Raw genomic sequence first — 25,949 nt, forward strand, 5'->3', positions numbered from 1 at the left:
TGGAAACAGTGATGTCTACGTATCTGATTAAACCAGGTTCAGACTCTCATGTTCATGGACTGGACACGGTCGTCATGGTGACACTCACCTCCATCATCTGTCGACCCCCATCCAGAGATCCAGCACATGGTTCCCTCCTCAAACTGCTCCCCGTGGTTGGGTAAACAGATGGGTTGTATCAGGCCTGTGGAGGAGAACGTCATTAGAACACGGGTCAGAGGAAACCACATGGTCCAACATGTCTATGAACGGTTCTGAAGATGATCTGAGCTGAAAGCCAAACATCAGACCATCCACGAGATGGCGCCCAGAAACCAGAGAGTCCAGAGTCCAGACCCGGGACCACAATAGAAACTAGAACCCGTCTGCTTCTATCTAAATAGTTAGAATAACAACAGAAAAATGAAAATAGTTCTAATGTCCCTGTATGTCAGCGTCATGTTCTATCTGAACCATTCCCAGCTGAATGTGTGAGGTTGTCTGGTTCTGTCTCTATGTTCCAGTCCTGTGGTCTGGATGCAGATCAGTCTGCCAATAGAAGTGGCTGGTACTTTCACTGGAGGAGAACTCAACTAATTCAATCAAAGTCCATATATGACTTCTATCAGTGATCAATAGGAACTATATTGATATCTGTAACCATTTACATGTTACAAATCATCAAAATGTGTACCATTAGAAGGAAAGGCACATTTTTAATATTCCAAAAATTTATAAGAAAAAAAAATTCCAAAATCAAAATTTCTGAAAACTGTGCCAAAACTTTGTAAACATTGTCCCAAGGAAGATACATAAAAAATTAAAAATGAATCTGACCAGTAAGGATGTAAGAAAATATCAGTTCTGCAATATATCGCGATATTTAATTTTACAATACTGTATCGATATTACAAAGTACTGTATCGATATTTTTAGGTATTTATTCAAATGCAGATATTGTAGATGTTCATTTTAGTTTTTTTGTTGTTTTTTTGTTGTTTATATTTTATTCATTATTATGTAACACTCATTTATTAAATAATGTTATTTCCTTTGCTGGGATTGCACAAAAAATATGTTATGATGTTGTGAAATAATAGAATATGAACATTTGAACGGGATCTTAAACTGTAATGTCTGTAACACATAATCTAAGTTTTAACAGAAGTAAATTTTGTGATATAGCATTAGATCTTGTTGTGTAAATGTTTTTAGTATTTGTACATATTTCTGGTGTAATTCAGTTCTTATAAGGAAATAATCTTTTAAAAAAGAAACAAAACCAGTAAAAGATTGCCTTTGTAACAGTATCGTGATATATCGTATTGTGATCCTAGTATTGTCATTTGTATCGTGTCACCAGATTCTTGCCAATACACACCCCTACCGACCAGTAGTTTAGAAGAAGACTGCTGAAATCTAGACATCGGCGACGCTGAGTGAGTCAATGTGTTGTTCCCTTTCTGTCTAGTTGTAGACAGAGCCCCTTATTTCACTGACAAAAACATCCATCATCTGGACAAACCACCATCGTTGGTGGAACAAACAGCGGATCCGGTTTAATGAAACCATGTCCTCACCGTTGAAAACCAGCGGCGTTTTGAGTTTGATCAGAGCGATGTCGTAGTCCAGTTTGCTGCGGCGGTACTTGGCGTGGTAGAGGATCTGCTCCACGCTCAGGGACTGGGCCAAGTGGGCTGGCAGCTCCGTCAGACCCACGTGGACGCCCCAGATGGATGGGTCAGCGAACCTGGACAAACAAAACTGGTCACATTAGCCACGTATAGATGGAAAAAATTATACAGATGAGAAAAAAAAAGTATAGATGGAAAAAACGTACAAATGGAAAAAACGTACAGATGGAAAAAACGTACAAATGGAAAAAACGTAGAGCTGGAAAAAAATGTACAGATGAAAAAAAACGTACAGATGGAAAAAACATAGATGGAAAAATGTACAGATGGAAAAAACGTAAAGATGGAAAAAAAAACGTACAAATGAAAAAAACGTACAGATGAAAAAAACGTACAGATGAAAAAAAAACATACAGATGGAAAAAAAATGTAGATGGAAAAAAATGTACAGATGGAAAAAAATGTACTGATGGAAAAAATGTACAGATTAAAGAAATGTACAGATGGAAAAAAATGTACAGATGAAAAAAAATGTACTGATGGAAAAAACATAGATGGAAAAAATGCACAGAAAAAAAAAAACATACAGATGGAAAAAACGTAGATGGAAAAAATGTACAGATGGAAAAAACGTATAGATGGAAAAAAAAAGGACAGATGGAAAAAAAAAAACATTCAGATGAAAAACAACATACAGATGGAAAAAAAATGTACAGATGGAAAAAACATCCAGACGTACAAGGTCATAGTTTCATCAGCATATACGACAGCAGTAAAACTTCAAATAGATCTGAACTGATAGACCTGATGGAAGAAAGTGGAGTCTGATGGAAATAAGATAAAAAATATAAACCTCCTGATGAACCGCCTACATGTGGAGTTTATAGAATGTTTAAACTATCACTTTAAAATAAATGTACAGTGAACCTTTACGTAAGAGGTTTATGAAGAGGGAGACGGGGGGATTTTAATGATCTCCAATGGAAATACATCCCATAATAATAGAATACACCAATAATATTATATGTTAAAGTTCTTCGGAAAACATTTCTTTTTTAAATTTTTATTCACTTTGTGTTGATAGGTGAAAACTTGGTACGTTCACATGCATGTTTGCGTGTTTAACATATTTTAAAATGTTATTTTCCTTTACTATTTGCATTGTTTTATGCTTATTTTACACTTTTTGATCAGTTTTTTCTTACATAGGTGCTCAGCTGTTTAAAGTAAATGAAAACTTTAAAGAATAAATTGCTTAATTTTTTTTTTTTTTTGCAAATGATGAATTGCAGCAGAGAGTGATGCAGATACAGTATTAACCTCCCAGTATCCAGGTGAGCATATTATGCACACTTTGCACTTCACATTATTACAGGTCATATTATTTTTCACAATTTGTTTTAGGTCAAAATTCAAAAGCTGTTTATATTTACATGATTTTTATACATTCTGACCCATCCACTAAAATCAGCACATTGTGAACACTGCACTAACACTCTTCTACCAAGTGAGTACAAAATGCACAATGACACATTTTAGCATTTAACATTTGACCTAGAACAAAAAATAATAATGTATATTAACCAATGTTGGTGTTAATCATTGACATATGCCAGGATGAAAAATACATAAATGAATGAATGAATTAATTAATTAATATAAACTAATCCAATTTTTATGTAGTACATTTTTAAAAATATTTTTGGGTGTTTTGCATCAAAAATATGGTTTGTTTTCATCACAAACATGACATTTAAAGGGTTAAAAATCTAAAACTTATTGAGATTTTTTATTTTTGTTAATGGCTCAAGTTGATGAAATACAAAAAAAGTAAAACAACCCCCCCCCCCCCCAAAAAAAAAACAAAACAAACAAACCCCAAAGTAAAACCAAACTGCATAAAAAAACCCCAAACATTACTATGGTGCTGTGCAGATGATGCGCTTTAGGTGATTAAAGGACGTGTATGGGTGGAAACCACAGAGTTAAGAGGCTGATTTTACGATTCTGTTTGAAATTATTAATATAAACACACAAGTATTTTGTAAAGAGGCAGAAAATATGAGTTTTTCTTTCTGCTCTTTTTCATTCAATTTGCTGACATGTAAAAGCAGATTTTCTTTTTCTGTCTTTCTTTTATCTATGAAATAAATAAACTATAATCAATCATGTCATTATTTCTACAGGCGGTAAATACGAAGCCAAAGAGCAGAGTTTAATTTATTCTATATTTCAGCAGTTTTCTTTTTTTTCTTGAATGACTTGTTTGTAAAAGTATGTCAGAGGGGGTTGATGCAGAAACCCGACTACACCGTCTACAACCCAACGGCGAGTGGGCGGAGCCAACTGCACCCGACACCATCTTCATTCAGTCACTTAAAACTGCAGGAAGAGATTGATTTACTGCAGTGACTGGAAATGCCATGGATGATGTCAGTAAACTGGAGAGATGTTTTACCTCAGGACGAGTAAACACTGATCAGATGAAACTAAACCTCAGAGGATCAAAGGATCAGTGATCAATGAACTCAAATGAAGTGATTGGTTCTTAAACATCATGTGTGAATGATCATAGATGAAGGTGTTTAAAGACTTTTTCAGTGATTTTTTCAGACATATTTATTGTGTTGATGAAATAGTCGGTGTTTGCATTGATAAAGGAAATGGAAGATGGAGTTCTTCAGTCAAACCTATTCATGTTTGGATTTAACCGTTGGGGCTGCTTCGAATATTAGTAACACCTGCAACACTGAGCGGAAAAATGCACTTTTTTAAAACAAGCTCTAAAAATTATCCAACTTTGCATGTAGTATACAGAAAAGAGTGTAATATAGAGATAATTTTTATATGCATATTTATTTTATCTTGTATATATAGTGTTTGTTTTATTTAATCCTGCTGCTACTGAGCCACTGCATCGAAGTCTAAGTCTACGTCTAAATAATTCATATTTAGTTTGTGTCATCTAAAACATGGTCACACTCGTACCACTGAGCACAAAAATGTGGTCTTTATTTAAAATGAATGAAATAAATTATTATAAATTATGTATTATAATGTGTATTTTTATTACACAATGTAAACAATTATTTTATAATGTTGTTATAACACTGTATAATGTATTAATACAGGGTGGGGAAGCAAAATTTACAAATTTTGAGGCAGGGATGGAAAGACAGTGTATGACCAATTAGTTTATTGAAAGTCATGAGAATTTATTTGCCACAAGAAAATTTACATAATAGAAAATGTTTTTATTCTATGTGTCCTCCTTCTTTCTCAATAACTGCCTTCACACGCTTCCTGAAACTTGCGCAAGTGTTCCTCAAATATTCGGGTGACAACTTCTCCCATTCTTCTTAAATAGTATCTTCCAGACTTTCTCCTAATAGTTTTGCTCATAGTCATTCTCTTCTTTCCATTATAAACAGTCTTTATGGACACTCCAACTATTTTTGAAATCTCCTTTGGTGTGACGAGTGCATTCAGCAAATCACACACTCTTTGACATTTGCTTTCCTGATTACTCATATGGGCAAAAGTTTCTGAAAAGGTATGGATAATAGTGTTAGGTATGATTATGACATCAATATGTGTTTGGTTTCAAAACAATTGACGTAGTGCCTGCTGAGAAAAAAACAACTAAATGTTCATTGTAAATTTTGCTTCCCCACCCTGTATATACTGTATATAACATGTATTACATTATATGATTATGAATAATTAACTATGATATACAATGTATATCATGTTTATGGGTATGTCACGTTTATTTTGTATATGTGTAATATTTTTGGAGTTTTTTTGTGGCTCATGGGACTTTGTGTCCAGTAGTGTCCTTCATCACACTTCTTTTTGAATATATTTTTTTTTTCTTAGTTTTTCTTTGTTGGTTTTAAATTCTAATTAAAAAAACAAAACAAACAATCATTTACACACAGACAAAAGGACCAAAAACTGAAGCATGAAAAGTGTGTGAAATGTCCATAAAGGTTGAGTAACTGAACTGTGCTCATGTTATTTTACATTTGTTTTACCTTTGGCTCATTTTTAGCTTTTCCTTCTTTTTATTTGTTTGACATTTTATTTCATTTTGTGCTTTTGTTTCTTTGACTGCATATGTTGAAGATCAGATATTAAACAATTAAAGTGTGACTAGTGAACCCGAATTTTGATAAATTAAACATGAATTAAAAGCTCTTTACAAATAAATTACCTCAAGGTTCACAAAGAAGTAAATAAAAGTAAAAAGAATTTAGTTAATTATTACATGGAAACAAAATAAACTTCTTCAGTCTAATATTCATTCATTTAATCAATTCATTGAACTAATAACCATTTTCTACAGATTCAAATAAAACAGGCTTTTGTTCTAACAGAAAACATCCTGAGTCTTTCAGTTTCAGATATTAGTTCTTAATGAAAACATGTCTGAACTCATATAAAAACAGGATTAAATCAACTGAAATGAGAACAAATTGCTAAAAAAAAAAAAAAAAAGAGAAAATATCAGCTTTAAAATGTGAATTTTTGCATCGGGAGGACAAAACCTGTGACCTGTTTTCTTTAAAATACATAAATAAATAAATCAGACTAAATCCATGTCTTTTCCGAATCTTTCTTCACTTTTCCATGTGTGCAAATCTTGTCACTGCATTTCCTGTTCTTATGCTTTTACTCTTACAGCCTGTTGGCATGTTTAAAATGATCCAAAATGTTATTTTTGTTTATTATTTGCATATTTTATGCTTATTTTAAGCTTTTTGATCAGTATTTTCTTACTTAAGTGCTTGGCTGTTAAGGTAAAGAAAATGAGAACTTTAACGAAAAAATTGTTTGATTTTTTTTTATTTTTTTTTTTTTTTTACATTTTTTGCAAATAATGAATAAATGACACAAATAAAATATCAGCTATAAAATGTGAATTTGTGCATCAGGCGAAAAAAAACAATGTCCTAAAAAACAACAAAAAAACCTAAATCCATGACTTTTTCATGCTTTTGAATCTTGTTGCTGCATCTCCTGTTTTTATGTTTTTAAGATAAGAAATGACTTTATTTATTCCACCGCTGGGAAATTTCAGAGTTAACAGAAGTAACATATAGCCAGCTAGTGCAAAGAAAAAGTCAGAACAACCACAAATGAGTGAAAAACAAAATATAAGAGAAAAATAAGAAATTTGGTATTTATATAAATATAGAATTAAAATTTCAATATTATATACATATTAACATTATAAAGGACAATTGACACACAATGCACAGATTGGATGGTACTTTTAATTTCCTTGTACTCGTTTCAGTGACAATAAAGTTATTCTTTTACTGTCTCCTTCATTGTAAACAGATCTGTTTCTGTTATTTGAGACGCCTCCTTCCATGACTCTTACACCTACATGAACCATCTATTCTTTTATAGATCAGTCAGACCTCTGTGTGTGTGTGTGTGTTCGTTCGTCTGTTTACTGTCGGCCTGTCATACGGCGGCAGCATTCCCACTCACCCTTCCATGCAGTGGGCGGCGGTGACGATCCAACGGGACGTGATGATGGATCCTCCACACAGATGCTCTCCTCCAATGTGGAGACTGACCTGCCACGGAAACTGACCCGGCCTCGACAGGTTTCCTCCCACGATGCGAGTGGTGAATCGAGGCCGAGAACCGCATTCTGAGAAACGACGACAAACAGGATTAAAGGGGTTCAACAACAAGGTCGTTTATATCCACATCAATACTCTGATCAATATCTGATTTCTGGAGTTTTCAGATTATTATTGATCATGTACTTTTCTCATGATCTTCACTACAATGAACCGATGAAGTGAACCTTAACAGCTTCTAAACACTGATCCAAACCAGGTCCATCAACAATTTGGATCAAAAATATCAGTAACTGCAAATACTGTTCATGCAACCATGCACAAAAACACAAAAAGGGTTTATGAGATGTTAAATCAGGAATAATGTTCATGTAACTACAAACCTGATTTAACCTTTATTTAACCAGGCAAGTCATTAAGAAAACATTTAATGACTTACACACTTAAACACAACATTTGTAATAATGACATAAGTTTAATTCATGACAGTGACAGGCTTTTACAGACACTTATGTATATATGTTTAAAAAAAAAATTTTTGAGAAAACCTGATATTATTGATTTGTTAAATATCTGCAGAGTCTATGATCCAAGGTGTGTTCAGATTATTAACTGTTATATAATCAGACAGAGGACGTTACCCACTGGTTTCTACACAAACACAATCTACAAGGACTGATTAACAGAGAAAACTGTACCAGAACATTTATTAGAAAGTCTGAATAAAACCAATGAGATCAGAATGAGTCCTGGAAAAACAAAACTCACTTAATATTTTTAGATCAAGGCATAAACATACCGTCAAACCAGTAAAATAATAACAGTGAAAAAGTTAAACTACATTATGAAAATATTAACATCCACAAAGGATCCTTAAAACCGGAAAATTGTTAAAAAATAAGTGCAATTTTACCAATATTCTGCCTCAGTTTATCATTTCCACATGTATATTATAACGTACAGGTCACAGTGGGTCTACAAATACACAAAACATTTAATAACAGACAGAATATTGGTACAATCACACTGACTTATATTAAGACATTTCAGGTTGTTCATGTTTGTTCAGGTTAAAGGATAGTTTATAAATGTAAACATTTTCATGTAATTTTACTCATTGACACTAAAACCAAAAGATACATGTGTAGTTATTATTTATAGGTTACTGTTATTATTTTACTGGTCTGATCCACTTCAGATCATACTGGTCTGAATGTGGAACCTGAACTAAAATGATTTTAACACCATTTATTGGTAATATCTTCAATGTATATGAATTTGATAAATTCACCTCCCCATGGACTAGACTGGACCTTTTGGCTGCTGGTTTTGGCCCATGGGCCACATGTTCGACACATGTTTGAGAGAAGTTCAGAATACAGGAGCAGCATCTAGTGGTCATCAGCAGTATTACAACTTTAATCAGTGGATGAATGTGAACATCAGGGACGGTCCAGAACACAGAGGGTTAATGTTCGTTAACACCAACCTTCAACAGTGTCATGAACATTTACAGATTTATGTCCCATTAACACATGTCAAACACACATAAAGGCTGAATACATGAAGCCACCGTTTTGATTTTTTAAATAATTATTCTGCTTTTACAACATACGTTTCTTCGCAAGAAAAGTATTCACACACGTCTACAACAAACACACACATTCTTCATGCTGTGAATGTAAAACCGTGTGCACATAAACAGAAGTAAAAACACTCCAACTGTGTGTTTTCTCACCCAAACATTTCAGAGTGGTCACCTTCCCCGAGTTGCACTGACTTTTACTGTGAACACAACGACAAACTCAACCATCAGACACAACAACGTCCTGTTGTTCATGACTTTAACCCAAACTAAAACTAAAATGAAAGTACGTGAACAGGGTGAAGTTATCAGGGGGGTTTATTTTATAGATTCAGAGTCAGATAAATATCATTCCTCTGAGTCTGTTCAATTAACCACATATTAATACTATCATCTCAAAACCCCAATGTGTCTATGGTGTCATTATAATGGCTCTGTGTGTCTGGTCACATGTTTTCTAGTGGTAACAGGTTCATTAAACCATCAGCTGACTTGACTGAATATGACACCACAACTGGATGACCTTCAACCAACCATCATTTTCCAGGTGGATGGTGCACCACCACATTGGGTTCTGCATGTTGGAGGGTTCTAAATCCAACATTTACACACTGGTGGATTGGAAGGGATGGTCCAATTCCCTGGACACCTCGTTCATCACATATTACTGTCTGTGGGGTTATGTTAAAGATACAGTCGCAGAAAAAAAATGATCTGACCACCCTTGTTTTCTTCAATTTCTCATTCATTTCAATGCCTGGTAGAAATAAAGGTACATTTGTTTGGACAAATATAATGATAACAACAAAAATAGCTCATAACGGTTTAATTTCAGAGCTGATATCTATCCATTTTCCATGTTTTCTTGATAGTAACAAAAATCACTTCAGTTCTGACATCAATAGCTATGGCATTGTACTGCCAAAAACAGTGCTTTTAGGCATTCCATTTTTTTTCTTTTCTGTCTGTTTTAGTCACATGATACACACAGGAGTTAGTACTTGATTGCATAACCATTGTTTTTGATGACTTTTGATGGTCTAATAATTTTTTCCGCGACCATACAGTGTATGGATCAAAGATATGGGACATGAACGACCTGAACACAAACACCACTGATGCCATTGAAACCATTGTTGAGGCTATGACACAACCAACATGGAAACAAATCCAGTACCATCTAATGGTCCCATGCAGGGGTGGATTAAATGAGACGAAAAAACCCCTTCAATATCTACTTTTCATTTCGTACTAATTTCTGCACATTTGTCTATTCATTTGCTTTTCACAGATACAGATACAGTCTTTGTCTAAATGTCAAATACGTGAATTAATGATAGTCCAAAGGAAAACGTTGTCTGTACATTACAATACATTGACCTTACAGGTTCTATTTACTGAAAATGTATAAATCTATTGGATAAAACAACATAAACCACTAAATATGTGGAATAACACTATTATATATATTAAAAACATCAGATAAACAGCACTTTGGTCATTTGATTTCAGGTCACCTTATTAAAGTCTGTAAGATTTAACACGTTTAATCCTTTATAAAACACTGTAGACCAGTGTTATTAATACGTGCCATATAATAAGTTCTCAGTTTTTGTAAAATAACAATAATCATTGTGTTTCAGTGAATAATCAGCAGAATAACGGACACCATCAGGACGTGTTTCTGTATTTTCAGTGTGTTTGTACCTGATTGTTGTGGCATTGTAGAGTTTGACCGAGTGGTTCTGTCCCGAGTCAATGGACACCAGGTTGGACCGGAACTCCAGTTCGATGGACGACATAGGAACGAAGAACGACTCCACGTATCTGACAAAAAAGTATAAGAAGCACTGAACTAATGATCACGGTTTAATAAAAAAAAAAAAAACAGACGTAAAAGTGACTGTATACTGAATGTGAAGTAAAAGCAGACAGATGTGTGAACCTGGAGTATCCCAGCTGTCTGCAGGCGGATTCACCCAGCCAGTTAGTCCAGTCCTCAGAACACACCGTCAGCCAGACCCCGCCCCTCTGCACCTGGAGGACGGAGCTCCGCCCACTGAGACGCACTGATGGACACAGACAGACAGATGGATGGACAGAGGTTTAACCAGTAGACTAAACCTACATGAAGAATCACCAGGTTAAAAACTGAATCCTGTAACGAAGACGACAACACAGACAATAAATGATGCAGAACATGTTCATCAGTCAAACACCTGGATCCGGTATCACAAACAAGAACCAAGACGGTGGTTAAGAACATGGACACATCCCAACACCCAACACTTCCATGAGAGGAATGTATTACTATTATTATTATTATTATTATTATTATTATTATTATCAATAATAATAACTAATAATAATAATATGATCCTCATCGTTCTGACTGTTAAACAGTCTAAATAAACACATTAAAGTTTTTTTTCATATTATGTGGATGTGATGGTCATTAGGCTGTAGCTCAGTTTGATATGATCATCCTAATACGAGGCCAATAATCTGTGTCCTTCATAAACAACTACTGCTCTGCTAATTATTCATGTATCTGTGTGTGTGTTGTTCATTTATCTGTGTGTATGTGTTTATTTGTTGTTCATGTATCAGTGTGTGTGTATGTGTCGTTCATTTATGTGTGTGTGTGATGTGTTGTTCATGTATGGGTGTGTTTTATGCCACGTTTCCACCACGTGGTATCGTATCGGCTCGACTTGACTCAACTCGGCCTTTGTGCGTTTCCATTACGAAAAAGGGCCTAGAATTTGGTTCTAGTTTTTTGGTATCGCCTCTGCCAAGGTTCCAGGACTGGGGACCAGATACTAAAATGTGACGTGTAAACACTGCCGATTGGTCAGAGAGTCGTCTCTGTGACCTGCCGTTTTACAAAAAATAGATGCAGAAGTTTACAGTAAATATAGCGGTAAGTTAATCCACATGACAGACTGTAAAACTACATCATGGTTGGTTGAGGAGGTTCAGATGTAAAAATTCAGCGTGAGCTTGATGAAACAACACACAATGAGCGAGTTTATCAGTAACTCCGAGCAGACGACACGGAAGTAACGTGCCTCATTGCTATTACGTCCAGGTACTGTAAAGTCGGTAGTATCTGTAATGGAAACGGTCTCCAGGAATAGGACCTGGTACCCGAGTCGAGTCAAGCCGAGCCAAGCCAGTTCCACGTAGTGGAAACGCGGCATTAGTTTCCGGACCCAGAGCTGACTCGGGTCTAAGCGGTTTTGTCACCTGATCCTTTAGTTGAACCTGTTGCATCAGTATCAGGCTCAGACCGGGGACCAGGGTCTGTGGTTCCAGTCTAATTCCTGACTTGAATTATAGGTTTGACTTCATCATTGAGCCTGTTTACATACAGACTAATACTCCGATCATTATCCGATTTCTGCAGTTATCAGATTATTACTGATCATGTAAACAGTCTAATCTGATCTGTTTTATCAGATAACAGCAGTAATCTGATTATAATAAATCAGATTAACACACCTGGATTTGTCCCCAGTACTCCCATGTCTTCATGCATGTATACAGGTTCATCTGATTTATTCAGTTCTGTTACATCTGAACATGGAAAAACTATTAAATCAGAGAAAACTGAAGTGACATAGAAGACAACAACAGGAAGTTTGATTCTACGTCACTAACGAACTCTGAAATAAATCCAAAAATGGACTGTTGCATTTGTGTGTTGTGGGTCTGTGTATTGTTGTGTTTGTTGATGTGTTGCTGTGTTTGTGTCTCACCACAGCCCAGTTCGTCCTCTCCGTTGTCACATTGAAACTTCCCGTCACACTGAGCTGAAGACGGGATGCACTTCGACGACAAACCACAACGAAACTTCCCCACGCAGCTCAGACCCACTGAAAACACACACACACACACACATGTATACTTTGTCTTTTGTCTCATTTCGCAGTGTATTGGTTATAGTATCCTAGTAATCCCACTACTAATAATAAAGTCTATTCAATTCCATGTTTGACTGTTTTGCCTGTTATTTTCTTTTTGAACCTTTTCATGTTTTAAGCTAAAAATGACCCAAACCTTAACCTGTTCAGACTCAACCCATGATTTCCAGCTGTTTTTCATCCTACACACTGCATTTATTTTTAGCCAGAGATGAATTTTTTTTGCTGTATTTTAGTTGCATTTACGCTGAAATTGTACTTTTGATGGTGAATGTGAAACTTCTACATCTGATACTTTCAACATTTTGAACCTAAATTTACTGAGAAAAAAGTGAAGAAAAATGAAACATCCTCCATTAATTTACAGTTGACAGGATGAACAGGTTAGATACCAGGTGTAAGATAAGATAAGATTAAAGATAAGACTTAGGATAAAACTAAAGATAAGACTAAAAATAAGATAAAAGATAAGACTAAAGAGTCTTTCCTCATCCTGGTCACTGGTTTTAATGTCATTGTAAATGTCTAAACCACCGTTCTTCACTCACATGGTCATGGTGGATTCGCAGATGCAGCCATAAGTGCATCCAGTTAATAGCAGGTGTAAATATGGCAGGTTTTTAAAGATTCAGAGGCAGTGCATTAGTGGGACATGGTCGGCTCTAGAGCCTCATTGTGTCTCTGACCTAATACTATGTATGTGGAGATAGAGTTGTATAACAGTGAAGGGTTCCATTAAACATTCATGCACCAACAGTGGCTCCATTAGACCGACACTCGGGTCCTCACCTCCGAGGCCGATGCCCAGAACCAGAATGAGCGCGATCACCACAGAAACAGAGATCAGCAGCTCGATGCGATGGGCCCACAGCCGGTCTTTAAAGCTTTTCTTTAAGTCGTCCTCTGGGTGAAAGAAAACCGGACATTTACACAGATTTAAGAAGAAACAGTGACACTATGACCTCACTTTAATGTCCCTCTGAGTTACTGTCTGTCCTCTGTTTTCTCCTACATCCATCTACAGCTGTAAACACCTCTGGATCTTCATCTGTGACTCATTCGCCTATTGAAACTCTACCAGGAGAATTTAACTGCAGATTATATAACCTGAGGATCACAACCCACACTGAGGGCCGGATCTAACACGGGTCAAAACATTGGACTGACGCCACGTTGATCATCCACCTGCCAGATTCACTCATTTATGAAGTCGTATGTGAAGACGAACTGACAAACAACTAAAACACCTTAGATCTGAGGACAGTCTGGTATTTTACAGATCATCTAAGTGTGATTTTTACTCAGCTCTGAGTCTGTTTCACAATCAAAACTTGGGTCTCAGGAGGATAGAACGGCTTTGGTTTTTCATCACATTTCCACTCAAAGGCAGGTTTCGCACATCTGATAGAAGGATGTTAAAATTAATTTGAATATAAATTTCCCAAAGAGCTGAATCTACATCAACATTTTCGCTCATAAAATAATAATTTTAATAAATCACACTGATGTGCCTCATGCAGTCACAAAATTTAGTTTGGAACCCAAAAAAAAAAGTTTTATTGTTATGTCTGTTCAAACCATTTATAAAAATCATATCAAGCATAATGATCTGCTTCTTTTGCCCAAATTTCAGAGCTACTTTTGTTTCAGTTCCCAAATTAATTTTTCTCTATATTTAACCTTTCTGAAGCGATTTATTATCATTTAGTGCAATATTATTCTGTGTCTTGCATTTTTCAGTGCAAATCCTGAATTTTCCTATATTTAATTCACTGATCACATAGATGTTCATGAAAACTCAGAGTACATCCAAAGATTATATTGAAAACAGAGAAAACTCAAGAAAGTGACTTATAAAAATAAATAAAAACATATTTTGCTCATTACTTATTTTGTTGATTTAAACATTTTAAACATGTTTTCCATGTTCTGTCGTAAATAAAACGTGACCGTGAAAGGATGATGAACTGTATTTTACACCAATTATTGACATGTATTGATAGGATTAGTGGATCCACAGGTATTAAACCGTTACATCAGTGGATGTTGGGGTCTTTAATCCTTTTCCTGTTTATAATTTAATAACTCGATTGAACCAACGGGGCCTGATTTTCTCACCATTGAGAAAAGGCTGGACTTTGGTGACGGGCATCCCCGGGCTGGGGGCGGGCTTTGCTGGCGTCTGAACGGGTGGTTCTTCGGGTTTCTCGGCAATGGACTCGGTGGCAAAGCTGTCCAATGGGCTGACGTTCAGGGTGTTGGGCGTCTCCACCAAGGGGAGGTCGTCCTCCGTCACAGAGACCACCTCGATCTTGGACGGGTCTGGTTGCTCCACTGTCTCCTCCTTTGGTTCCTGAACATGGAGGGAAATGATCTGTAACGCTACAGTGCCTCATCAATTATTTAACGAGAGCAGAGTCCTTTGTGACAGTAGAGACTGCAGTTCACGGAGACAGCGTCCAACGCCGTTTATTTCACTGATTGAGTGAATAAAGGAGGATCAACATGATGACAACATATTTAATTATTATACACATTATTTACCCAAAATTCACCTGTTTATTTAGACATTTTTAATCCTGTCTTTGTTGTAGTATTTACTATGTCTAATAAGTGCAAAGTGTTCTAACAGTTTTTTTACTTACTTTGTTGATGTGTAATCAATTAAACATTTTTGTATTGTAACATTCATCTGTGTTTAAGAGATTTAATTTTATATTTTTAAAATTGCATGTTTATAACCTTGTGCTACCTTTTAGGGTGAATATTTAACATCTGTCCAGTTACTACAGATGAAAAACAGACATTATTCTAACTCTGGTGCATTTACAGACATGTGAATTCATGTACAATGTCCCTGTTAAATAAACCAGTAATTAAAATAAATACATCCTGCTGCAAAAACCCCTGAGCCACCACCTTCATCAAAACATGTACTGGAGATTTACCACACTTCAAACCCCATCAAACCCAGTAAAGTAATGACTCTTATAAAGTTATCGTTTCTATTTGTGCAGGTAAAAACCTTTTTCACATCGTCTTTGTCTGATTTGATAAAGATCAGAACATTTCTCAGGCTCATTTTTTTCAGTCTCCTTCATCCACGTCCTGATCTGAGTGTTTAAGGTCACATGGTAAAAAGGCTGGAGTCAAACAGAGCCTGTGTAAATACATGTGGTGATAATTATGTGAGTGTTCATACATGGACGCTGGAACATTCACTGAATTAATGACAAACAGAAATGATGTATTAGAAGGAAACACCAACCAAACGACAACCTGTTTCAGTGTGTGATCTCCTAAATCAACAGAACAATAAATGTATGAAACACGACATCAAACCAGTAAATACTTAAACCATGATGATGAAGATGAACTAACTCCTCATATTTAGAAAACAGCAGCAACATGGAACACATCAAGATGAATAAATCAAAGACATCAATATGTGGAATTTAATCATAACTGTAATAGCAACAAGAATCCAACACTTTACATGCAACAATTTTTGCAAATATTTGTTTATATGTATTAAATTATCATGTTGATAATATATTGTCTAGTACATATTGTATAAATTGCTGTTCTAAGTGTGTGTGTGTGTGTGTGTGTGTGTGTGTGTGTGTGTGTGTATATATATATATATATATATATATACACACACACACACACACACTTTTGTTGTTGTTGTATTGATAAGTTGTTTCTTGCAACTTTTTTTTATACGTGAATGGAGCGACTGTAACATCCAATAATTTCCCCCTAGGATTAACAAAGTATTCTGATTCTTTACTGTCAGAACAATTAGTCCCGATCAGGCTAGAAACTTCTGGAAGTTGTTCTTCAGTTTTCAGGTACAAATTCACTATTTAATTCTTACTAAAGTTCTCCTGTTTTTTTGTATAGAAATACATTTCTGATGATGGTGATATGAAGATATTTATTGTGACATAGTTTAATGTCATACTGGGATATCACTTTACATTATAACATCATTTCCTTTGGAGATCGGCTGCTCTGATTTGTCCATATATTTGTCAAATAAAACACAAATGTTTTACTGTTTGATGAATCAAACATTTACCATTTTAACAGCTGAATCTAATGATAGTAAATCATGGTTTTCAGTCATTCTTGCACAGAAGTAAAAACTCCTGGGGTCTAATCACTAGTTCATTGTCATTTACTTTTATGGTTTCAATCCATTCACTATTGTTTAACCAATGTAATAATACTCAAATATTACATGAAAATGCACCACTTTAAGTAAAATGACACCAGAGCATCTGAAGCAAATAAACCCTGTAATACCAAACATTTTCCACAAATCCATCACATCTGAGCAGTTTGATACGTTCTGATGTTTATTCCATCGTCCTGTTTATAGACTGTATCTGGTCTATCTGTCGACCAAATACAGATCAAATATTAAACCTCTTTATCAACTATCAGGGTGCTTTTGTTGACTTACTTTTAGAGTCGTGTCTGTGGCGGCGGCGTTGGCGTCAGGATCTGAAACAGACAGAGGAAAAACAGACTGAAGACGACGAAGGAACGAACCACGAATCATCATGAGGAAACTCCAACGCACTGAATCCACAAACCGTCGGTCATGGTGCCATCATCCAGGACCACCCGGGGGCCGTCCAAGACCATATCCTCCCTCCTCCGACTCCCTCTGCCCCTCTGATCCTCTGGCCAGCCTTCCTCCTCCTCCTCTTCTTCTTCCCTCCTGCCGTGCCTCCTCTCTGGTAAGAGACACCTGAGCAGGTGAGTGCTGCCGCTCGCCGTGAGGATCAGGTGACCCTGGACCTCCTACTACGTGGCTCCGGTTACACGCTTCTGTGTCCCCAGATTGTTCTGGGAGTCGGGGGGTGGAGGCGGGGGCGCCGCTGGTCAGTGCGTGGACATCGTCTACTGCCTTCATTGTCCAGCTGCTTCTGCACAGACAGATGAGTTAGAACAGGTAAATACCTTCCATTTACACCAACACTGCTCACATTACGTATAGTAGAGTTTATAAAAGGGTTTCAGAAAACAGACCAAGACTGAGCTATACGCTGAAAAACTGAATCCGTTTATTCACTGATGTGGACGATTAATATGTTTAATCAATGTTTTTTGGTCGACATGAACTACAGACAAAATAATTTTCTCTAGTTAAACTTTAAGTGCAATAAACCAAACAGTAACTGATAGAATGCAGCAGAGTCAATGTGCATAATTTATTAAAAAATTGAATAAATTTTTAATAAAATAAACAGAGGCAATGACTGACAACCATTAAAAATGAATATATTATAACAAACACACAGGTTGCTTGGGTTTCTGTTGAGGGAGGAAGGTCTTCGGAAGAAATACTAATCTATTTGTGTATTTAAGTTTTTAAAAGGATTTTCAAGATGCAAAACCTCAGTCAATCAAATTCATTGAGCCTTAAAGCATCCCTTTAACATCTGCCATCAACAAATGACATCTTTTTTTTTTTTTTTTTTATGTGTAATATGATCCAAAACATACAGAAATAATTATATAACATCTCCAAGTCCCCAATACTGATTTTCTTTGCTTTTAAAATGTCCCAATTGGTGTCATTTTGAAGAACAAATAAACTGAGTTTCTTATTCCACAGTCTTTTTCTACTCATATGTATTTCTCATTTTCTTTATATACACGTCTCTGCATAAAGTCATGAGAGAAGTGAGAAAACCACATGTAGGGTCTATGATGACAGTGAGGGGTAAAACCACTGTGAAGCCATTGCATTAGTTCTGTTTTGTTCCCGACTGTCCTGTAGCTCCAACCTGGGCTCAGATCCTTTAACATCTGCACTAACATACTGCATGTTCTACCAGTTGGTGGTAGACAGTGTGCTGTTCTTTGCTATGGTCTGGTCTATTGGGGGGGGGGGGGGGGGGGGGTGAAACATGAGGACACAAGATGACTGGACAAACTGACAGAGAAAACAGGCTCTGTCATCATAAGGAAACTGGACTCACTGGGGATGGTGGTGTAGAGGTGGACTCTGGATAAGGTGGAGAACACAATGGACAACTCAGATCATCCTCATGTTGTTCTGAAGAGGCAGAGAAGCAGCTGTAATGTGTAGTTTGAGCTCATGGTGCTGCAGATCCATCATCTCCACTACATCAGACAATACAACATGAGTCAATGGCAGATAAACTGGAGACTGAAAGAACTTTGAATTGACTCACTAAATACATTTCCTTATTACTATGACTACCCTGTAAATGAAACTATTTAATTGCTTTGATTCTATTTCTTATTTTGAGATATTAAACAAAATTTCCCAGAGGGGATCAACCATATTCACCTCATACCACGGTTTAACACCCCCAACGGCCATTAGATGTCTTCTCCAATTAACGTTGAAAAACAGCAACTTCTCCGTAAATAAAATAAATATCAGTCATATGTATGTCTTTATTCGGACCATATAAAATATATTCTGGTGATTAGTTCTCAAATTATTGCTCCATTTAAGGACTATCAGTGTCAGGCTAATGTCTAATTAGCAGTGACCACAGCTAGCCGTTAGCCGTTTCTCCGGTGGGTATTGGAAAGCTTCCGTTTAAAGAATAGAACTTTCTTCTTCACGAACAGCTAGAATATAGTTGTGGTTAATAAGTTACACTAATACAATCAGTAGAGGTTTTTGTTACGCAAGCGTTTCCTAAAATTTACTAAGCTAACCGCTAACCACTACTGCTAGGCTAATTGGCGCACCAGTTGGGATAATGTCGCTATATTGGCTAACGTTAGCATTGTTTCCTCTTGGCCTGTAGCATCCAACTATTAAAGATGTCTGTGTAAGTTTATGTGTAAATTCTCACTTGCCCAGGTCTGCGTTGTTCTTCTAGGTTCAACTGGCATGGTTTAGCTCTTTTGAAAGCGTTTCATCTTTCATCACACATTTCTTCAGTTCTAATAACTTCTTAGTTTTTTTTTTTTAACGGCGGTTGCAAACTTTACTAGTGCATTAGTTCTCATAACTGGTGGGAGAAGTGGACTAGATGTGGATTAACACAGTCCATTCCTGCACCGCTTATTAGAACTGAATGAGTCTCTTGGACTAGAGACGAAACGTTTTCAAAAGAGCTAAACCAGTCCAGTTGAACCTAGAACTACCAAAAATTATTTATTAAAGAGTTAGCATTCGTGTTGTCACAAAGTACTGCTTTCCATGTATCTGAAATTACACGCTATTCTTTAACCAGTGTTCTTACTCACCTGAATAAATGGACGAAAGAATTTGTTGCTAAATTGCGGCAGAAGACCACGCCCCGTCAAATCCAAATTAGGGTAGCAGATTGGCTAGAAAGGCTCTTCCGCGATTGGCTACTTGATCTGGGGCGTTTACTCATGTCCCAGGATAGGCTGTCAACTGTGTCGCGAGCCGGCCATTGGGAGCCAATTGGGAGGGAATGCATATACGTCACTTCCCCCTGGGCCCCGCCCCTCTAAGTCAGGCTGAGTGGCAAAAACAAACCGGCTCAACATGGCGGAGTATAGCAGTAACAACAGTGGGACTGGGAAAAATGTGGAATTTAACATGAAATTAAAGACAATTGGACTGGACATGGATCCATACAAGCAACCAAACAACAAGTGGTCTACGAACATTGACATGTGGCCGGAAATCAGGTATCCTGACCTTTATATGAACCTGATTTCAACACCGGGAAAATACCCAATGCAAAGGCTGAAAGCATACAAAAGACACAGAGTTGTTGACATCCTCATCATCGTTAATTAGAGGATTACAGCTGGTGAGTGCTCTCAATTCAATATACTATTGTTTCTGAGGTTTTATGTCAGTGCAGACGTATTTTGTTGGCGGTGATTTCCACAGTAAAGGCCCAGCAGGAGTGCTCACAGTTCACTACTGATTTACTGGAGTTGAACCCTTAGTATTGACCCAAGTGAGTGGATGATCTACAGGTACTGTGGAGATTTAAGTAGAGTTAACATCAAATACTTGATCCAACACAGCTACAACAGCTTTGTGCTAGAGTACCCCCTTATTTGGAAAACTAGGTTAGCCTCAGTTTGAGCTTGTTTGCAAATTATGTAAAGCACAAGGTTCATAATCACACAATTGAAGACAAAAAAGTTTCAGTTATGAAATATAAAACTAAATGACAGATGCTAACATTAAGAGCTTTACTAAGAAGTAACGTTAGCCAAAACAATATGTAATTTAGGGCATGATGTTACGCAAGAATACAGCATAAATTAACATTACCTGACACGAAATGGCAACCACAAATCCAGGTTTCGTTGCCTGGATTCCAGTTATTTCTACGAATTACAGCGATCCATCTGCTTCTTCTGTCTTTGGCTTTAGGTAGCCAGTAAAACGATAACTCCGAGTGCTTCTTAAACCTATTTGTGCAATCAGTGGCACAATAGCTCTTCCCCATTTTTTAGACTGTTCTAAAGTTTTCGCAGTATTAAAGCCAAAGCCACTACTCATCTCCCTCTTTCTGCCACTCAGTGGATGGAACCGCGGTGACTTCACGTGCTTACCCTCTATTAGCGTAGAAAGCTAACACGTGGTCCGTAAAAGTGCTAATTATCTGCAATTTTAGGCACAGAGTGGTTATTAAAAAATGCCAAACTCTGGTCTTAATACTGTAACTTCACTCATTGTTTGTGTCAAACAACTGATATTAATTAAAAAATGAAATCTAATTGTTCTTTGCTACCATCAGTTAACTACACGTCTGCCATGTTGGACCAAAGAGCGTATGTTTGTTGTGACAGATGATTAACTCCAGACAAAATTAAAAAGAACAGAGGAAATGGAAGGCTCACCTGCCGACACCATAAGGATAAAAAGCATTACTCCTCAGGGACAGAAACCTTTTACACAACATCATTACAGAAAATAGAGGCTATATTTTATTACACATATACATACAGTCTAAAACATGATAAAATAAATACAAAATAAATAACATAAATAAGGATACATTTTACAGACTTCACACTGATCAAATAATTTCATTTAGACATCAAGTCTGTACAGTTGACACCTATAAAGGTAAACCTGGTTGCTTTTTCAGTCTCAGGTCAAAGGCCATGCTCATGTTTTCGTCTTCTTTCCATCTTTTCTTCTATAATATTTAATGTTGGTTGTAACCAGTGCAGAACTCAGACAGATAGATAGATCAGACACAAATCCAAAGATCCAAGCAGCTTTGATAAAACTGATTGGAAACTGATAACGCTGGAACAGCTGGAGCCCCTCAGTTTGGACAGAGAGTTTGATCCTTATGGAAAATAACTGGAACTAATATCTTGAACATTGAGTCTATTTCGTTAGTGTTGAATCTGTTTTGTACGGTGGCCCAGAGGTGCAACAGGCCAAAAAATTATCCACTAGACGAAAAAAATTATCTACTACAAGAAAAAAAAAGAGAACAGCCTAAAAAAATTATCCACTAGATGAAAAAAATTATCTACTACAAGAAAAAAAAGAGAACAGCCTAAAAAAATTATCCACGAGATGAAAAAAATTATCTACTACAAGAAAAAAAAAAAGAGAGAACAGCCTAAAAAAATTATCCACGAGATGAAAAAAAATTATCTACTACAAGAAAAAAAAAAAGAGAAAAACAGCCCAAAAAATAATCCACTATAAGGAAAAAAAAAGAGAACAGCCTAAAAAAATTATCCACTAGACAAAAAAATTATCTACTGTAAGAAAAAAAGAGAACAGCCTAAAAAAATTATCCACTATAAGAAAAAAAAGAGAACAGCCCAAAAAAAATTATCCACTAGATGAAAAAAAAAAATCCCCTATAAGAAAGAAAAGAGACCAGCCAAAAAAATTATCCACTAAAAGAAAAAAAAAGAGAACAGGCAAAAAAAAAATTATCTACTAGCCCAAAAAATTATTCACTATAAGAAAAAAAAAGAACAGGTGAAAAAAATTATCTACTATGAGAAAAAAAGAGAGCAGCCCAAAAAAATATCCACTATAAGAAAAAAAAAACATCATCCACCTTTTCAATTACGGGGGCGCTGTTTACCCGAAAGGTGTCTTGCTTTAAAATTAAGACCACCACAAAAAATAAAAGGATAGGCTGAAAAATTTTAAGGCTTTCGGCTAATGTGGCTAATGCTAAGGAAGTACCCCACCGGAAGTGGAGGTCGTGCGCTAAAAAATAAAGTTATTTTAAAATATAGATATTTCCATTAATATAGTTTGCAAAGCAGTTAAATGATTAAATACGGTTCCAGTGTCTGCTCAAGGTTAGGCATGGGCGTTAAATGGTTAAGGTTAGGGTTAGGGTATGGTTGGGGTTAGTTTTCAGTGGTAAATGGCCCTTGTGTGCACTGTGTGAAGGTTCGTTGCTAAGCTAATGCTAACGCGAAAAGTTGACGGCAACTTTGTGAACTACCAGTGCGAGTAAACAATTTTGTGATTACGGTGTTGAATTGTTCAACTGCCTGACATTCAATATCATTTTTGATGAATATTCGCTACAAGAAGTTCTAAAATTATTTTATTTTGAGAGGAGGAGAAGAGGAGCTTCCTGTGGAGCTCCACTATCATGGCATCGCCCATTTGTTGAGAGACAGCAAGTGCATATTGCGGCACCGACACCTGGTGCCGTGGCACCTCGGCTGGTGCCGCGAGGTACCGTGGCACCTCGGCTGGTGCGGCACCACGGTTGATGCCGCGAGGTGCCGTGGCACCTCGGCTGGTGCCGCGACGTACCGCGGTACCACGGCTCGGTGCCAGGTACCCCAGCACGGCACCGCGTACCATGGCTCGGTACCACAGCTCAGCTCGTTGCCAGGTGCCGAGGCACTGCGGTACCACGGCACACATCTTTATCTCCACAAAATGTCCTTCTTGATCTAGTGTTAGTAAAGACACTCCGTTTGAGTTGAGGAGGAGAGGTCTACCTGCAAACAAATGGGCAATGCCATGATAGTGGAGCTCCACAGGAAGCTCCTCTTCTCCTCCTCTCAAAATAAAATAACACAAAGTTGCCGTCAACTTTTCGCGTTAGCATTAGCTTAGCAACGAACCTTCACACAGTGCACACAAGGGCCATTTACCACTGAAAACTAACCCCAACCATACCCTAACCCTAACCTTAACCATTTAACGCCCATGCCTAACCTTGAGCAGACACTGGAACCGTATTTAATCATTTAACTGCTTTGCAAACTATATTAATGGAAAGATCTATATTTTAAAATAACTTTATTTTTTAGCGCACGACCTCCACTTCCGGTGGGGTACTTCCTTAGCATTAGCCACATTAGCCGAAAGCCTTAAAATTTTTCAGCCAATCCTTTTATTTTTTGTGGTGGTCTTAATTTTAAAGCAAGACACCTTTCGGGTAAACAGCGCCCCCGTAATTGAAAAGATGGATGATGTTTTTTTTTTTCTTATAGTGGATATTTTTTTTGGGCTGCTCTCTTTTTTTTCTCATAGTAGATACATTTTTTCACCTGTTCTTTTTTTTTTTTCTTATAGTGAATAATTTTTTGGGCCAGTAGATAATTTTTTTTGCCTGTTCTCTTTTTTTTTCTTTTAGTGGATATTTTTTTTGGCCGGTCTCTTTTTTTTTCTTATAGGGGATTTTTTTTTTTCATCTAGTGGATAATTTATTTTAGGCTGTTCTCTTTTTTTTTCTTACAGTGGATAATTTTTTTGGGCTGTTCTCTTTTTTTTCTTGTAGTAGATAATTTTTTTCATCTAGTGGATAATTTTTTTTAGGCTGTTCTCTTTTTTTTTCTTGTAGATAATTTTTTTCATGTAGTGGATAATTTTTTTTAGGCTGTTCTCTTTTTTTTCTTATAGTGGATAATTTTTTTAGGCTGTTCTCTTTTTTTTTCTTGAAGTAGATAATTTTTTTCATGTAGTGGATAATTTTTTTAGGCTGTTCTCTTTTTTTTCTTATAGTGGATAATTTTTTTGGGCTGTTCTCTTTTTTTTCTTGTAGTAGATAATTTTTTTCATCTAGTGGATAATTTTTTTAGGCTGTTCTCTTTTTTTTTCTTATAGTGGATAATTTTTTTGGGCTGTTCTCTTTTTTTTTTCTAGTAGTAGATAATTTTTTTCATCTAGTGGATAATTTTTTTAGGCTGTTCTCTTTTTTTTCTTATACTGGATAATTTTTTGGGGCTGTTCTCTTTTTTTTCTTATACTGGATAATTTTTTTGGGCTGTTCTCTTTTTTTTCTTGTAGTAGATAATTTTTTTCATCTAGTGGATAATTTTTTTAGGCTGTTCTCTTTTTTTTTCCTTGTAGTAGATAATTTTTTTCGTCTAGTGGATAATTTTTTGGCCTGTTGCACCTCTGGGCCACCGTAGTTTTGTGACCTCATGTCTTTTTTTTCTAGGGCTTTCAAACTCATTTTAGTTCAGGTTCCACATTCAGCCCAACATGATCCGAAGTGGCTCTGACCAGTAAAATAATAACATAATAATATAGAAATAATGTCAACTCCAAATCTTTCTCTGTTTTAGAGTGATATTTTTAAAAAAATAATATTATGAACTTGTTTACATCTACAAATTATCCTTTGAAAATGTGAATAACATCAACAACTATGAAAAAAGTACATTTATTAAGAAAAATAAGTGCAATTTTAACAATATTCGATCTCAGTTTATCATTTCCACATGTACAACTTACAGATCACACACAAAACATTTAATAACAGGCAGAATATTGGTCAAATTGCACTTATTTCTCTGCAAAACATTTCAGGTTGTTCATATTGGTTCAGATTATTCACATTTTTTGTGAAAGGATAGTTTGTAAATATAAATATTTTCATGTAATTTTTCTTTTTTACACTAAAACAGAGAAAGGTTTGTAGTTGTCATTTATATATTATTGTGATATTATTTTACTGGTCTGATCCACTTGAGATCATATTGGTCTGAATGTGGAACCTGAACTAAAATGATTATTAATATCTTCAGTGTAATTTCTGCATTTCATAAATTCATCCCATGGGCTGGATTGGACCCTTTGGTGGGCTGGTTTTGGCCCACAGGCCGTATGTTTACCTCCGCCAAGGAGGTTATGTTTTTGCCAGGGTTTGTTTGTTTGTCTGTCTGTCTGTCTGTTTGTTTGTTTGTCTGTCCGTTAGTGTGCAACATAACTCAAAAAGTTCTGGACAGATTTGGATAAAATTTTCAGGGTTTGTTGGAAATGGGATAAGGAAGA

General features: G+C 36.2%; 1 protein-coding gene across 1 annotated transcript in view; it reads right to left on the minus strand.

The window, feature by feature from the left end:
* Positions 1-17,651, minus strand: part of tmprss3a (transmembrane serine protease 3a) — a 21,380-nt gene extending 3,729 nt beyond the window's left edge. Inside the window, exons 1-11 of the mRNA XM_030125478.1 lie at positions 17,357-17,651; positions 17,196-17,236; positions 14,843-15,077; positions 13,514-13,627; positions 12,560-12,676; positions 10,744-10,867; positions 10,506-10,625; positions 8,952-8,998; positions 7,116-7,281; positions 1,560-1,729; positions 89-184 (exon numbers count right to left, since the gene is read on the minus strand). Coding sequence (XP_029981338.1) covers positions 89-184; positions 1,560-1,729; positions 7,116-7,281; positions 8,952-8,998; positions 10,506-10,625; positions 10,744-10,867; positions 12,560-12,676; positions 13,514-13,627; positions 14,843-15,077; positions 17,196-17,236; positions 17,357-17,651 — 1,525 coding nt within the window. The remainder of the gene's footprint in view (positions 1-88; positions 185-1,559; positions 1,730-7,115; positions 7,282-8,951; positions 8,999-10,505; positions 10,626-10,743; positions 10,868-12,559; positions 12,677-13,513; positions 13,628-14,842; positions 15,078-17,195; positions 17,237-17,356) is intronic.
* Between the last annotated feature and the right edge of the window lie 8,298 nt (positions 17,652-25,949).

This window comes from Sphaeramia orbicularis, chromosome 21 (genome assembly GCF_902148855.1).
Source record: "Sphaeramia orbicularis chromosome 21, fSphaOr1.1, whole genome shotgun sequence".
Classification (NCBI taxonomy): domain Eukaryota; kingdom Metazoa; phylum Chordata; class Actinopteri; order Kurtiformes; family Apogonidae; genus Sphaeramia; species Sphaeramia orbicularis.